At 45.6% G+C, this 16,575-nt stretch overlaps 1 protein-coding gene across 1 annotated transcript in view; it reads left to right on the top strand.

The window, feature by feature from the left end:
• Positions 1-16,575, top strand: part of ABCB6 (ATP binding cassette subfamily B member 6 (LAN blood group)) — a 227,452-nt gene that overhangs the window by 142,648 nt on the left and 68,229 nt on the right. Inside the window, exons 11-12 of the mRNA XM_085650098.1 lie at positions 12,638-12,714; positions 12,982-13,045. Of these exons, the coding sequence (XP_085506224.1) occupies positions 12,638-12,714; positions 12,982-13,045 (141 nt within the window). The remainder of the gene's footprint in view (positions 1-12,637; positions 12,715-12,981; positions 13,046-16,575) is intronic.

Genomic DNA, 16,575 nt, shown 5'->3' with positions numbered 1-16,575 from the left:
GAATAGCTGGAACTGCCAATGGCTTACGGACATGTAGAATGCCAAAGAATAAAGCAAATAAATCCAGTTTAATGGACAGGGCACAGCACTGCATCAGCAGGAGTCCAAGGCAGAAAGATCAGAGACACAGTTCTAAGTGAAGTCATAACCAACTGCATGGCATGTGCTGAGATCAAAAGTATACAGAGTAATTAAAGGGGAGGAAAGGGATAATTAAAAGGGAAAGAAGTAGTAATATATCAGGCAATGTAACAGGACACTTATAGATGCATTTAATATGTTTATGGCCGACTTGGGGCTAAGGACAAATTTAACTAAGTCTTTTATAATGAAATGTGGACCCAGGTTATCGAAAACGAGGACATTTATGCTTTGTCATGGCTCTTCGAATGACCCCAATGGAGCTGCTCAGCCCCCCTCCTCCCCCATCCGCGCCTTGAAACCCTCACGGGTGAGTACTGCGCTCTACAGCACCCTGATTGATTGATTGATTGCTTGGTGGTACAGGAATTGTCAAAGTCCCACATTTTACCTATTTGGGCCTCAGATTTCATCTTTATTTAATTGGAAGTTTTTATTCAATATTAGAGCATCACAGTTCCAGAAGTCTATTGAGACCGTCCTTCAATTTACCAAAAAAACCTGTGGGTGAATTAGTACACATTTGTCAGAGTAAGTGTCTGCCTATCAGCACTTTTGGTGAGGGTGTGTGGGGCTACACCAAAAGCAGATGCTTACAGAAAATAGAATTTTTTTTACAAGAAGGCTTTTGGCCATCCCTGAATCAGCACCTACTAATTTTTGCCATGCAGAAGTAGGGTTTGTCTTCATAGACCATGTCAAACTCCAGCCCCTTCTGCTATGGCTTGGAATCTGGAGGAAACCAGAGGCGCATTTCAGTAGAGCCATTTTGGCTGATTGTCTTTCTTTAGACAACACACTTGGCATCCCATGGCTCTATTATGTAACGCAAGGTTTAAATAAATTAGGCCACCCAGAGCTCTACTCCAACCCTGCTGATCCCTCTGACTGGTCGCCTCTAGAAGTTAAAGAACTGTGTCATAGACGCAGTCAAACCGTGCGATTGGCCAATCTGGGCAATAGGGCTGCGGGACTCTTTAATTGGAATTTAAATGGGAGCCCATCACCAGCACTGTATGTACAAGTACAAAACTGAAATAACTCTTAAACACAGTAGGTCCGAGGTATAACTCCAGCCACTTATCTCATCGGCCCTTGCACACCAGGGAAGGTTCTGTGGCTCTTAAAGTGTAGCAGTATGTAACAAGCATGTGATATGGCATCATTCACTTAAAGTTAGTGGTTCCCAAACTGTTGTCCGCGGACCCCCAGGGGGCCATGACACATTCCGAGGAGTCCGCAGGCAGCAGTTTTAAAAGCACTGAAAAGTTCCTTGTATAATCAGCAGTTTTCAGGCAACAATAAAAGTGTCAAGATAATTCCGGTGATTAATGTACCTGCTGGAGAGAGATGGGAGCTTTGTCTAGTGGCAGCTTGACTCATCCAATGTAGCGCAGATGGTTAATATGCCTGCTGCAAAGAACGTGTACCATGCATGTAAAAAAACTGTATTTTATGTGCATAGCTCATTGGGTTACTGCTTTTGTCACAGAGATTCTTTTTTTACTGTGCAGTTAATAAGTTACAATCGTAATCTAGCACAGGGAGCTGTGAACTGCCATTGAAAAGCTCCATGCAAACTGCTTGGTACAGGTTGGTAAGTTATGTTATTTTCTCAGTCTTTCGTTATCCTGATGCTGCTAAAAAGGTTTGTTTGTGTAGAAATGCATTCTTATTATTGAACTCAACACTGACCACTGTGTTATGTTCTGGATCCTGAGTTTGTGCTTCTCTACACCAAACACTCCTAAAAAATGCCTACCAGTATGGATGACCTGTGAATCCTACACTTTGTAGTCTCCTTTCCTTTATGTAACGTTTTCTACACAGTGATTTACAGATGTATGATTCTTTTTTGTGTGTGTTGTGTGTGTAATAATAAAATATAATCCATATTTGTGTGTGTGGTAAAGTGCTCTGACACCCCACACTGGTATGAGAGGTGCCATCAAACAAATTAAATACATGTGAGAGAGGGGGGCTATGTAGAGATGAGGGGCACAGTTGGAGGGTGACAGTGAGGGAATCATTGAAGAGCCCCAACAAAGATTGTCGTATCCTGGTGCACAGTAAGGTCAACATTTGTTATGTTTTAAAAGCTAATACAGTTCAATATATAATGACAAATGTGTTGTAGAACGCACCATTTTTCCCCAAACTTTTCTTTCGGGAAGAGCCCAAAGCTCCCTTTGTAGTGGTCAGGCTCACTCGCTGAATTTGGTATGCACCATACGGAGCCGGTTAGACAACATTTGCCAGGACGAAATAAAACCACACATTGAAAAGTCACGGAGAAGCAGAACCAATCTTTCCATTCAATTTTTTTGATTCTTGCAAAGATTTTCAATATAAAATAATAAAATCATTAGTTATTTGGGTATTTGTTTGGTGTGCACTTGTTTGTGTATGTTTTGCAAATTACTATTTTAGTTTTTGAAATTTAAATCTTACAAATTGCTTGGGGTTCCTCGGCTTCCAGTAATTACTCAGTGGGGGTCCACAGGAGTCAAAAGGTTGGGAACCACTGCTGTAAATGAATGGTGCCAATAACATGCTTGTTAATACTGCATCCTGCGGTCTACCCTAAACCGCGCCCATCCCATGCTTGTTACATACTGCATCATGTGTTCTGCCCTAACGGTGCCCATCACATGCTTGATTCATACTGCATCATGGGGTCTACCCTAAACCGTGTCAATCACGTGCTAGTTACATACTGCATCATGTGTTCTGCCCTAACGGTGCCCATCACATGCTTGATTCATACTGCATCATGCAGTCTACCCTAAACCGCGCCCATCACATGCTTGTTACATACTGCATCATGTGTTCTACCCTAAACCGTGCCCATCATATGTTTGTTACATACTGCATCATGCAGCCTACACTAAACTGTGTCAATCATGTGCTTGTTACATACTGCATCTTGTTTTCTGCCCTAAACTGTGCCCGTCATGTGTTCTGCCCTAAACCGTGCCCATCACATGATTGTTACATACTGCATCATGCGTTCTACATTAAACTGTGCCCATTACATGCTTGCTACATACTGCATCATGCTTTCTACCCTAAACCGTGCCCATCACATGCTTGTTGCATACTGCATCATGCAGTCTACTCTAAACCGTGGCCTTCACATGCTTGTTACATACTGCATCATGCGTTCTACCCTACACTGTGCCCATCATATGCATGTTACATACTTCATCATGCTTTCTACCCTAAACCGTGCCCATCATATGCTTGTTACATACTGCGTCCTGTAGGCTACCCTAAACCGTGCCCATCACATGCTTGTTACATACTGTATCATGAGTTCTACCCTAAACCGTGCCCATCATATGCTTGTTACATACTGCGTCCTGTAGGCTACCCTAAACCGTGCCCATCACATGCTTGTTACATACTGCATCATGCGTTCTACCCTACATCGTGCCCATCATATGCTTGTTATAAACTGCATCCTGTGTTCTACCCTAAACTGTGCTCATCACATGCTTGTTGCATCCTGCCTCATGCGTTCATACCTTAACCATGCCTATTACATGCTTGTTACATACTGCATCATGCGTTCTACATTAAACCGTGCCCATTACATGCTTGTTACTTACTGCATCATGCGTTCTACCCTAAACTGTGCCCATTACATGCTTGTTACCTACTGCATCTTGCGTTCTACCCTAAACCGTGCCCATCACATGCTTGTTACTTACTGCATCATGCGTTCTACCCTAAACCGTGCCCATCACATGCTTGTTACATACTGCCTCATGCAGTCTACCCTAAACTGTGCGTGTAACAAGAGGGAGAGAGAGGACTAGTTAGCTAGTCCGAGTCCCCGAGGGTTTATATGTGATTAAACAAAGAGGACTAGCTTAAGTTGACCAAAGTGTTACAGTACTCAAATTAGTTCTGTCACGGGCACCTTGTTGGTGTATTCATGAAGCCCTCACCCACCAACCTAGTGTGTGGCATGCTTCATCATCGGGCCCACCCAGTGACACCTAGTATGTCCCGGGTGTGCTACGACGCCTGATTACTGCGGAGCTGGTATATTGCTGAGAGTGCAGTGAGGTTGGGTGAGTTGTGATTTAAAACGGCTTGGTGGTGGTCCCAGTACCCGACGGTAAATTAAATTGTAATAACTGGGCCGTCACCAGCGGTTAAAAGTAAGGCTACAGGACGCGTGAGGGTGGCGAGTTACTGCCCCCTGCGTCCTTCAGATGGTCGACATGTTTCAGCCAGTGCCTTCGAGTATTCTGGCTTTCCTCAGGACCTTTTTTTTTAAAAAGGTGTGGTGAAATAAAACAGACTTAGTGTTGTGGTACAGACTATGTGATACACTCACTAAGGCGTTTTTCTATATGTGAGAGAGGGATTCCCTTCTCATGCATACGCTTTGGGTTATTAGCCAAGGCTTCCTGGAGGGAAGCGGTAAGGGGATGACCAGTCTTTCTGGTCAGTGCCTGCCTTGTACCTGTTGTCCCGCCGTCGTCCTCCGTTCCACCTTAAACCGTGCCCATCACATGCTTGCTACATACTGCATCATGCTTTCTACCCTAAACCGTGCCCATCACATGCTTGTTGCATACTGCATCATGCAGTCTACTCTAAACCGTGGCCATCACATGCTTGTTACATACTGCATCATGCGTTCTACCCTACACTGTTCCCATCATATGCATGTTACATACTTCATCATGCTTTCTACCCTAAACCGTGCCCATCATATGCTTGTTACATACTGCATCCTGTAGGCTACCCTAAACCGTGCCCATCACATGCTTGTTACATACTGTATCATGAGTTCTACCCTAAACCGTGCCCATCATATGCTTGTTACATACTGCATCATGCGTTCTACCCTACATCGTGCCCATCATATGCTTTTTATAAACTGCATCCTGTGTTCTACCCTAAACTGTGCTCATCACATGCTTGTTGCATCCTGCCTCATGCGTTCATACCTTAACCATGCCTATCACATGCTTGTTACATACTGCATCATGCGTTCTACATTAAACCGTGCCCATTACATGCATGTTACTTACTGCATCATGCGTTCTACCCTAAACTGTGCCCATTACATGCTTGTTACCTACTGCATCTTGCGTTCTACCCTAAACCGTGCCCATCACATGCTTGTTACTTACTGCATCATGCGTTCTACCCTAAACCGTGCCCATCACATGCTTGTTACATACTGCCTCATGCAGTCTACCCTAAACCGTGCGTGTAACAAGAGGGAGAGAGAGGACTAGTTAGCTAGTCCGAGTCCCCGAGGGTTTATATGTGATTAAACAAAGAGGACTAGCTTAAGTTGACCAAAGGTTTACAGTACTCAAATTAGTTCTGTCACGGGCACCTTGTTGGTGTATTCATGAAGCCCTCACCCACCAACCTAGTTGGTGGCATGCCTCATCATCGGGCCCACCCAGTGACACCTAGTATGTCCCGGGTGTGCTACGACGCCTGATTACAGCGGAGCTGGTATATTGCTGAGAGTGCAGTGAGGTTGGGTGAGTTGTGATTTAAAACGGCTTGGTGGTGGTCCCAGTACCCGACGGTAAATTAAATTTTAATAACTGGGCCGTCACCAGCGGTTAAAAGTAAGGCTACAGGACGCGTGAGGGTGGCGAGTTACTGCCCCCTGCATCCTTCAGATGGTCGACATGTTTCAGCCAGTGCCTTAGAGTATTCTGGCTTTCCTCAGGACCTTTTTTTTAAAAAGGTGTGGTGAAATAAAACAGACTTAGTGTTGTGGTACAGACTATGTGATACACTCACTAAGGCGTTTTTCTATATGTGAGAGGGGGATTCCCTTCTCATGCATACGCTTTGGGTTATTAGCCAAGGCTTCCTGGAGGGAAGCGGTAAGGGGATGACCAGTCTTTCTGGTCAGTGCCTGCCTTGTACCTGTTGTCCTGCCGTCGTCCTCCGTTCTACCTTAAACCGTGCCCATCACATGCTTGTTACATACTGCCTCATGCAGTCTACCCTAAATCAATTTGTTAGGTATAGAATTTTTAATTTCTCAGACTGCGTGGGCTTCATCTTGCGTTGCCTTTGAAGCACTATATGTTCGAGGCATATGAGCTGCAGATCTCACACTTGCATTAGATCGCCATCTGGTGTTGGGCTCGGATGCTTGCACCTTGTTGTTGTCTTGGAAGAAGTCTTTGTAGTCACGAGATAGGTGACTCGTCACTTGGACGATAGTGCGCATGGGCATCGACTCCATCCTTAGATTGTTTTTTTCGCCATTGGGTATGGATGCAACTTTTGCGCTCCGGTTCGAAATCTTCATTTCAAACTTTTTCGCCGCGCAAAACATTTTCATCTTCGACGCGCCTTTCATCGGCTCGATTTCGGTCGTCGACGAGGGCCGCTGGGCCTATCCACGCCGTAAGGCCTACGGCTCATGGAAAGGACGCCGTTCAAGAAATGGCCCTAGTGTGGAGCAAAGTTCCCGCACTGTGACCATCACAAAGTCTGTAACTTGTCTTATCACCTGAACACGATGAGTCCAGCTGTCCAGCCTGCGCATCCTTTCGATCGAAGAAGACTATTCAAGATCGAAGGGCTCGACGTCTCATCATGGCGCACAGATCAGCTCTGGAACCAGAGGACATCTTCGTCGAAGGCCCGGATGTCCCTGAAGAAGATTTAGAGGATCTCGAAATCGTGTCAGAGGCAGACGACTCAGACGACCCCATCACTCCTGGTCAACGAGAGAGTACTACTGCCCCTGCCCCAACCCCACCACCAAAACCAAAGGCACTGGCCAAGACTTTGCCTGTTGGCCCCAGTCGCGATCGCAAACACACTTCAGAAGCCCGGCCTCCGGGCCTGGCTCCGAAGAAAAAAGACACGCCTTCCGGTAGCTCAGGACCGAGCAAACCTCATATAATCGTCCTGCCGGCGCCTTTGGCACCGAAGCCAAAAGAACACTTGGCTCCGAAATCGGTGCCGACGCCTTCCACCTCCAAAGACAAATCGGCCCCGAAAACCTCGAGGTCTGTGGATAAGCCGGCTTCGAACACTTCCAAGCCTAAAGATCCAGCTTCGGCTCCGAAACCAAGATCCTCGGAACCGAAAGACAAGCCTAAGGACTCTACCACGCCTCCTAAGGCCAAAGACCATAAAACACAACAACAGCCTCGCTCGGAACCGAAAAAATTGGCACCGAAGACGGTTCCCGAGGAAAAGGAACTTTTTCATCCGGATCCTGTCGATCCTAGACAGAAAAAGATTTATATTAATCCTGAAACAGGACATGTCACAGCTGTACCATGTAAGAAGAGGAAGTTACACACAGCACCTGCCCCTCCAGTGCCTGTGAAGAAGGACTCTGCTACATCACCTATGCCTCCTTCTCCTCTACTTACTTCTAACCCACCTCCTCTCCCTAAATCTATTACACCACCTCTGCCTATAACTTCTCCACCACATACACCACCTCCAGATATTGATGGTGATGACCTAGGGGTGGGGGGTGACCCAAATGATCCGTTCACAGATCCAGACGATCCACCACAAGATGATTGGGAATACCCTGTCCCAACAGATCTACCAGACCTCCCAAGCCCCCAGCCATACCCCTCAAAACCATCTCCCCCAGACGATAATCTTGGTTTTGGACAATTGCTTAATAGGGCTGCCTTTTACCACGGCGTCACAATGCACTCAGACACAGCAGAGGAGGACTTCCTTTTGGATACATTCGAACCGTCCCAAAAGACAATGCAGATATTGCCATTGATCAAGGGAGTCATTAAGCATGCCCCTGAAGTGTTCAAAGATCCCGTACGTGCCAGGATTCTTAACCCTAGAATCGATATAGACCTGCTCCTGAAGACCCTGTGTACATTGGAGGACAGCTGCCTTTGGATTCTCTAGTAGTTTCCAACATTAGAAAGCGCGCTAACCTCCGGGGATGCGCCACCCCCAGATAAAGAGTCCAAATTACTGGACGCTTCTGGCAAAAGGGTAGCTGCGCAGGCAGCCAATCACTGGCGCATAGCCAACACGCAAGCACTGTTGGCTAGATATGATAGGGCCCACTATGACCAACTGGAAACCATATTACAACATTTGCCTGACCAATATAAAACCCAAGCAAATGATCTTATACAAGAGGGCAAGCTAATTTCAAACGCGTCAATTAAATGCGCACTTGACGCTGCAGACACTGCCTCTGGATCCATCAATACCAGTGTGCTCCTTAGACGCCATGTCTGGCTGCGCAATTCAGGCTTTAAGCAGGAGGTCCAGACTACCATCCTCAACCAGCCGTTCAACCAAGAACAACTTTTTGGCCCGGCTGTAGACACTGCACTCGAAAAAATGAAGAAAGACACTGAGACTGCTAAGTCCGTGGGAGCATTACAGTCTCCTCAAACACGTGGCTCCTTTCGTCGCTCTTTCTATAGAGGAGCCTCCAAAAACATTGGAGCAGACACCTCATCTTCGTTTAAAACCTCTACACAGACATCCCCCAGTAGAGGATATTTTAGAGGCGGATACAGAGGGAATAACAGTAAAGGAAGAGGCTGAGGTAATAACAACCCTCGCACCTCCCCCTCTACAGAACAGTGACTTCCTTCCGCTTCCCCCAGACCATTCCACTCCAGTCGGGGGAAGATTATCACAGTTCCTACCTGTCTGGAATTCCATTACAACAGACAAGTGGGTAAGACTGATTATCCAGTATGGTTACTGCCTGGAACTCACAGCTACCCCCCACACATACCACCCAAGCAGCGTCCAATGTCCACAGAGCATCTCACGCTCCTAAAACAAGAGGTTCTCTCACTGCTTCAAAAGCACACAATAGAACCTGTTCCCTTACAACACCAAGGAACAGGGGATTACTCGCTATACTTCCCAATCCCCAAAAAGGACGGGACTCTAAGACCGATACTCGACCTCAGACCGCTCAACCTATATATACTCTCAGATCATTTTCATATGATCACTCTCCAACAAGTGCTCCCGCTGCTACAACAAGGCGATTTCCTTGCCACACTAGATCTCAAAGACACTTACTTCCACATTCCCATCCATCCTGCTCACAGGAAGTATCTAAGGTTTGTAGTGGACAACACTATCAGTTCAAAGTCCTTCCCTTTGGAGTCCCCACCGCACCCAGGGTATTCACGAAATGTCTTGCCGTAGTAGCAGCACACCTGAGAAGACAACACATCCATGTCTTCCCATATCTGGACGACTGGCTAATAAAAGCCAAGTCCTTCAACCAATGTGTTCAACACACTCACTCACCAAACCATCCAAACAATACACAGCTTGGGGTTCACGGTCAACTACACCAAGTCGCATCTCCAGCCCTCTCATATGCACCAATATCTGGGGGCCATAATAAACACCTCCACAGCTCTAGCATATCCCAGTCCAACCAGGATAGCCAGCATACAAACTCTCATCACAAAATATCAAGCCCAACACTCTCTCCCAGCCAGAGTGTTCATGCAACTCATAGGCATGATGGCATCTTGCATTTTTATTGTACCTTATGCAAGACTTCAAATGCGACCCTTACAGGAATGTCTAGCACATCAGTGGAATCAGGCTCAAGGACAACTTACAGATCTGGTGTTGGTAGACAGCCGCACACATCGCTCTCTGCAGTGGTGGAACACAAAAAACTTGTCCAAAGGGCGGCCATTCCTCATACCTATTCCACAGATAGTACTCACGACAGACGCATCACTCGCAGGATGGGGAGCCCATCTCCACGGACATACAACCCAAGGCAAGTGGACCACTCAACAAAAACTGCTCCACATCAATCACCTAGAACTACTAGCAATATTTCTAGCTTTAAAAACATTCCAAGTACATGTACAAAACAAAGCTGTCCTGATCCGGACGGACCACATAACAGCCATGTACTACATACAAAAACAAGGAGGCACACACTCTTTGCAGCTGTCCCAGCTAGCACAGAACATTTTGAGATGGGCCATCCCACAAAATATGTATCTGCTTCCCGAACACCTTCCAGGAGTTCACAATCAGATCGCGGATCTGTTAAGTCAACAGACACAACAGATTCACGAATGGGAACTACATCCCCAAGTTCTTCTACCATTTTTCCACATTTGGGGCCAACCAGACATAGATCTGTGGGCCACACACGAAAACGCAAAATGCCCAACCTTCGCTGCCAGGTTACTACACCCATTGTCCAAGGACAATGCGATATGGATCAACTGGTCAGGCAGATTTGCGTACGCTTTTCGGCCACTCCCACTGATTCCACTAGTGGTACGCAAGCTCCGACAACAGTCTCTCAAACTAATCTTAGTAGCTCCCACATGGGCTCGCCAACCGTGGTTCACAACACTGTTGGAACTCTCACTAGTTCCGCACCAAAAAATACACCTGTCCCCATCCCTGCTAACGCAGAACCATGGAGAGATCAGACATCCAGATCCAGGTCAACTGAATCTAGCGATCTGGCTCCTGCAGTCCTAGAGTTCGGTTACCTTAACCTACCACCGGACTGTATGAACATCATTAAAGAAGTCAGACGCCCTACTACTAGAGCTTGCTATGCTGCAAAATGGAAAAGATTTGCCATTTACTGCACCAACAACCATATTGATCCACTGAATGCCTCCATCCAGAATATCATTTGCTCCCTACTGCACTTGCAAAGATGTAATCTAGCATACTCATCCATACATTTACATCTTGCAGCACTTGCTGCTTACATGCAAAACAGACAACACTTGTCCCTGCAATTAAGGCCTTCATGGAGGGCCTCAAAAAAATAACTCCTCCTAGATTACCACCCTCTCCAGTGTGGAATCTAAATATTGTTCTTGCTAGGCTCATGGGATCCCCATTTGAACCTTTACATAAATGCGAACTGCAGTTCCTCACATGGAAAGTGGCTTTCCTTATTGCCATCACCTCTCTTAGAAGAGTAAGTGAGATCCAGGCTTTAATCATACAAGAATCATTCTTACAATTACATCGTAAAAAGGTGGTTCTCAGGACAAACCCAAAATTCCTTCCTAAAGTCATCTCTCCATTTCATCTTAACCAATCAGTGAAGTTACCAGTGTTTTTCCCAAACCCGGACGCCGTAGCGGAGAGAGCTCTACACACCCTAGATGTAAAAAGAGCCCTGCTTCATTACATTGACAGAACCAAATAATTTCGCAAAACAAAACAGCTGTTCGTAGCTTTCTCCCCGCCGCATAAGGGTAATCCCATCTCCAAGGCTGGGATTGCAAGATGGATCGTTAAATGTATCCAAATATGCTACCAGAAAGCGAAACGCACATTGACAATTGCCCCTAGGGCGCATTCCACACGCAAACTAGGGGCCTCTATGGCATTCTTTGGTAACATTCCCCTAGAAGACATTTGTAAGGCCGCAACCTGGTCTACAACACACACCTTCACTAAACAATATTGTGTTGACGTGCAAGCCAAGCAGCAAGCTTCTGTGGGACAAGCTGTTCTTAAAACTCTCTTTCAAACCACTGCAACCGATACAGGTGACCACCGCTAGGGGAGATACTGCTGTACAGTTTATGCAAGTGTGAGATCTGCAGCTCATATGCCTGGAACGGAAAATGCTACTTACCAGTATGCATCTGTTCTTGGCATGTAGAGCTGCAGATCCTCACACACCCACCCACCTCCCCAGGACCTGTATCTGTTCCAGTTCTATCTTACTTAGATATACACACATGGACATCTTTTTCTTTCTACTAACTCCACCATTTCCCTTCATGGCGAAAAATAATCTAAGGATGGAGTCGATGCCCATGCGCATTATCGTCCAAGGAAGGAGTCACCTATCTCGTGACTACAAAGACTTCTTCCAAGACAACAACAAGGTACAAGCATCCGAGCCCAACACTAGATGGCGATCTAATGCAAGTGTGAGGATCTGCAGCTCTACATGCCAAGAACAGATGCATACTGGTAAGTAGCATTTTCCTTACTGTACCATGCACTTTATTCTTTTTAGCCTGTAGTATCTTTAGATACCTAGATTGTATGTCTCTTGTAGGGCGCTTCACCTGCTGCATTTTAATTATTGCAATTGTTGTTTTAAATATGATTTTTTTTTATTGTTGTAACTATTACTCTTTTTGTTGCACTTTTCTTGTATGGTTTTAATTACCTAAAGCATGAATAAATATGTTTCATGATTCCTTGGCTCCCCTTACTCCTATCGCTTCTTTCCCTGGATTATTTCTTTTCAGTGACTCTTCTCTCTTCTTCCGGCTTCTCCTTTCTGTTTCCGGTCACTTTTCACCCCTTTATTACTGTTATTCTCGGGTCTTCTGCTCATTATGCCTGATGACGTTGTTTATCTGATTTTCATCATAAGCGACAAAAAAACTGTTCGTTGAAAGTATTGGAAGTACAGAGTATCTCGTTTGCTGTTGAGTTTTATGTCTCTCTGCAGTTGACTGATGTATGTCTCGCTCTACTGCCGTCTTCCCTGCAGGTGGGGGACTATGTCCTGTTTGGCACCTACATCATCCAGCTCTACACACCGCTCAACTGGTTTGGCACCTACTACAGGTAAGAAAATGCATATGTTAGCTCACCTTCTGAGTGGGTATAGCCGCTGAGATGTAGGGGGGAGAGAGACTCTGCCCTCCCGCTCTATTGAATGCATATATAACACACAATAAATGTCACTCGTTTTATCATCTGCCTAAGGATGAAGGGCTTGGTCTGCCCTACAGGGACCTAAACTTGTGACCGTAGTTGCACAAGTTTGCTGCAGCAGGTGCATTATTCACTGAGCTGTCTTATAACCACGCGTGTGCTTTCTTTCATTCGCAGGATGATCCAGACCTCCTTCATCGACATGGAGAACATGTTTGAACTTTTCAACGAAGAAGAGGAGGTGAGTTTGTTGCTTCGCTGGACCAGGGCTGGAGCACAACACAGAGAAGCAGGGCCACACGTGACAATTATCTTGTTTTCTTTCAACGGGCACAATTAGCTTTCTGGGTCTGGGTGGTTTTGCAGTTACCTTTCTAAGTATAGTCCTCAAGCAAAACTACATGTCCCCGAATGCAAAATACTTTGGACAACCAGACGCATAATGGTGCCACAAATGGCCCACCTCTGCTTGACCACAGTACAACTTCCTCCGGGGCTGAATTCTTCCTGCTGGAAGGTCTGACCGTGGAAACGCCACCATGAGACGCGTGCATTTAGCTCTCTTTGTTGGCTTCACACGTGATTTCCGTCGCGCCTGTTGTCAAAAGCCACAATTTATAGGTCGTAGCCTACCAGACAGTGCAGCTTTCTGGTTTGCTAACGACATCTTGGGCGATATTTGGAAAACTTCCCTGGGAATGTATTCCGCCCACTGCTTACCATTGGCTTTCTGGTTTGTAACTCACATTTGCTTGCTTCCTATTTTCTTGCTTTATTTGTTTTAGGGTGTCTAGCTTGAGTTTGCCCCTACCGTTGCCCAAACCCTATTTACTGTATTCTTCCACCAGTGCTTGATTTCTGTAAACAGGCCTTTAATTCTTGTTCTTGTCTTGTCACATTTGCTGTGTGTTCGAAGACCGAGGTCAAATGTCTGGCTCTGTCTTCAAGGGAGCTTGGTATTTACTTTTCCTTCTCTGACTTCAGAGTGAGAGGATTTATGTGCCAATTATGCTGGACACTGGGGGGTACACATGAGGAACGCTATACAATATTTTATTTTTTTGCACACAACACAATTTTAATGTCTGTAAATGAACTGTGCAGCTATTTAATAATGAGAAAAGCACAAATAAAGCACATTTTTGGTAATTCTGAAGCATGGTGGAAACAAATATTTTAATATGATCAAAACAAATTAATACATCAGGTGATGACATTTCCACACATTATCGTTTGTGCGCTGAATACTTTTATCAGTAAAACTGTATGTGAGTGCAAATGTAATGGTCATTTCAAATTGAAGATGTGTTGTCGTTATTAGCAGTGCCCTACCACATTATGCATACTCCGCTTTATCCCACTCCACTCTGCACCACTCCATGCCACTGCACTCTACTTTTCACCACTCCACAGTACGCTACTGCATACTGCATCAATGCACTACATACTGCACCACTCCAATCTATGCCACTTTACTCTATACCACTTAACTCAATGCCTCTCTACTCTACACCACTGTACTCTATGCCAATACACTCCACTCCACCCCACACTACTCTACTATGCTTCACTGTAAACTTCGCCTCTGCACTCTACGCCTGTCTCCTCTAAGCGGCTGTAATATACCCTGCACCACGGCACTCTACGACACTCTAATGTATGCCACTGTACACTACGCCACTTTATGCCACTCTAGTCTACTCTGCGCCAATTCACTCTGCACCACTGCAGTCTACCCTGCACCACTGCACTCTACGTCAATGCATTCTTCATCACTTTACTCAAAACCAATACACTACGTCCCTACACTCTACGCCAATCTACTCTGCACCACTCTACTCCATTGCACTATACTTCACTTTACTCTGCACCACTCTACGCCACTGCACTCTACACCAATGCTCTCTACACCATTTCACTCAAATACACTCTACTCTGCAACACTGTGCTCTATGCCACTGAACTCTACGTCACTCTGCACCGTTCTCCTCTATGCCAATGGACTTTACACCACTTTACCAAAAGCCAGTGCACTCTATGCCAATCTACTCTGCACCACTTTACTGTACCCCACTTCACTCTAGTCCACTCTGACATTCCACTTTACTCCACTCCACAATACTCCGCTCCACGATGCTCCACTCCATGATGCTCTACTTCATTAAACTCTACTCCACTCTACAACACGCTACTCCTCTCTGTGCACTCTACGACTCTCTGCGGAACTCCCTCTATGCTACTAAACTCCACTCTATTATATGAGACACTACTCCATTGCTCCAATCTACACCACTCCACTCTATGCCACTCGAATCTGACACTCTATGCCACTCCCCTCTCCTGCACTACTGCACTCTATGCCACTCCACTCAACAACAATCTATTCTGCTCTAGGTCACTCTACAACACTCTACTCTACATCACTCCATGACAGTCTATGCCGCTCCACTCTACAACACTCTACTCACCTCTGGCACGCTACTCAACTCTACTCCACTATACTCCCTTCCACTCTTTGACACGCTACTCCCTCCATGACACTCCACAACACTCTACACCACTCTATGACTCTACACTCAATTCAACTGTACACCACTCCATTACACTCTACTCTACTTCAGTGTGCGACACTACAACACTCCCCTCTACCCCACTAACTTTTAGCCATGCTGAGCAGCAGCGACGCTGGTGTACAACATAGCTAAAACATATTGGCAAAGCCAATAGCTTTTGCATAGGTGGGACCAATTGGCTTGGCAAATGCTTGTTACCTTTTACAAGTAAAGAAAATGCTATTCAGGACCTAACCACTAGACTGCGAGATGATGCAGGGAGTGATGGTGTAGCAGAGTCTTGAGTTGTAAAACGGTTACAGTGGAGTACATTGTTTTATATCATTTTTTTACATTTTTAAACCATTGTCCTTCATATTATATACAATTTCTGAAAGTGCCTATTTATTTTCAAATGTTGCTTCATTCACTATCCCGGTTCTTCCCAGTAGAACCCAAGCGTATTTTGTGAAATCCCACGGCAGCCGAGAATTCTTGGCCATTATAATACCAAACCGCTCCCAGTCGAGTCCACAGTTCTTTAATTTCAGCAGACTCTGTTACAAATAAGCACAAAGATGTCTTATTTCACAAGACTTATTTTTTTATTTTTTTATGTTCGAGGCATGTGTGCTGTAGATACACATGCTTTGCATACTCCTGCCATCTAGTGTTGGGTCTGGATGTTTGCAAGTTGTTTTTCTTCGAAGAAGTCTTTCTTAGTCACGAGGTAAGGTGACTCCTCCTTTCGGTAATAGTGCACATGGGCATTGACTCCATTGTTAGATTGTTTGTTTTTTTCCGCCATCGTGTTCGGTCATGTATTACTGCGCTCCGGTTCAAAACTGTTCTTCGTGTTCCCCTTGATGCGCAATCCTCTCTACCCTCAACGGTATTGTTTCTGTACGCTTTCCCACTTCTTCATGTATCGTTTTGACAGTGGAATCTACTTTAGATTGGAAAGCTTCATGGACAGCCTTTGGGCCTAACCGTGCCGAGTCAGCTCTCTATTGATCGGACTCCGTTTAGATTCTGTCCTGGGTGCCACGCGAAGTATCCGCGCACTGACTCGCACGAATTGTGCAACTTGTGCTTGTCTCCCAAGCATAAAGAAGAAACCTGCAACGATTGCAGATCATTGTGATCAAAGAAAACTCTTTGCGATCGTCAGTCTCGACGTCGAGAGATGCAGCGTCAAAGCATTGAAGATACGCCGGAC

Source organism: Triturus cristatus, chromosome 3_2, assembly GCF_964204655.1.
Source record: "Triturus cristatus chromosome 3_2, aTriCri1.1, whole genome shotgun sequence".
Lineage (NCBI taxonomy): Eukaryota > Metazoa > Chordata > Amphibia > Caudata > Salamandridae > Triturus > Triturus cristatus.
Note: the sequence above shows the minus strand (reverse complement) of the source record. Positions and strands in the feature narration are given on the sequence as shown.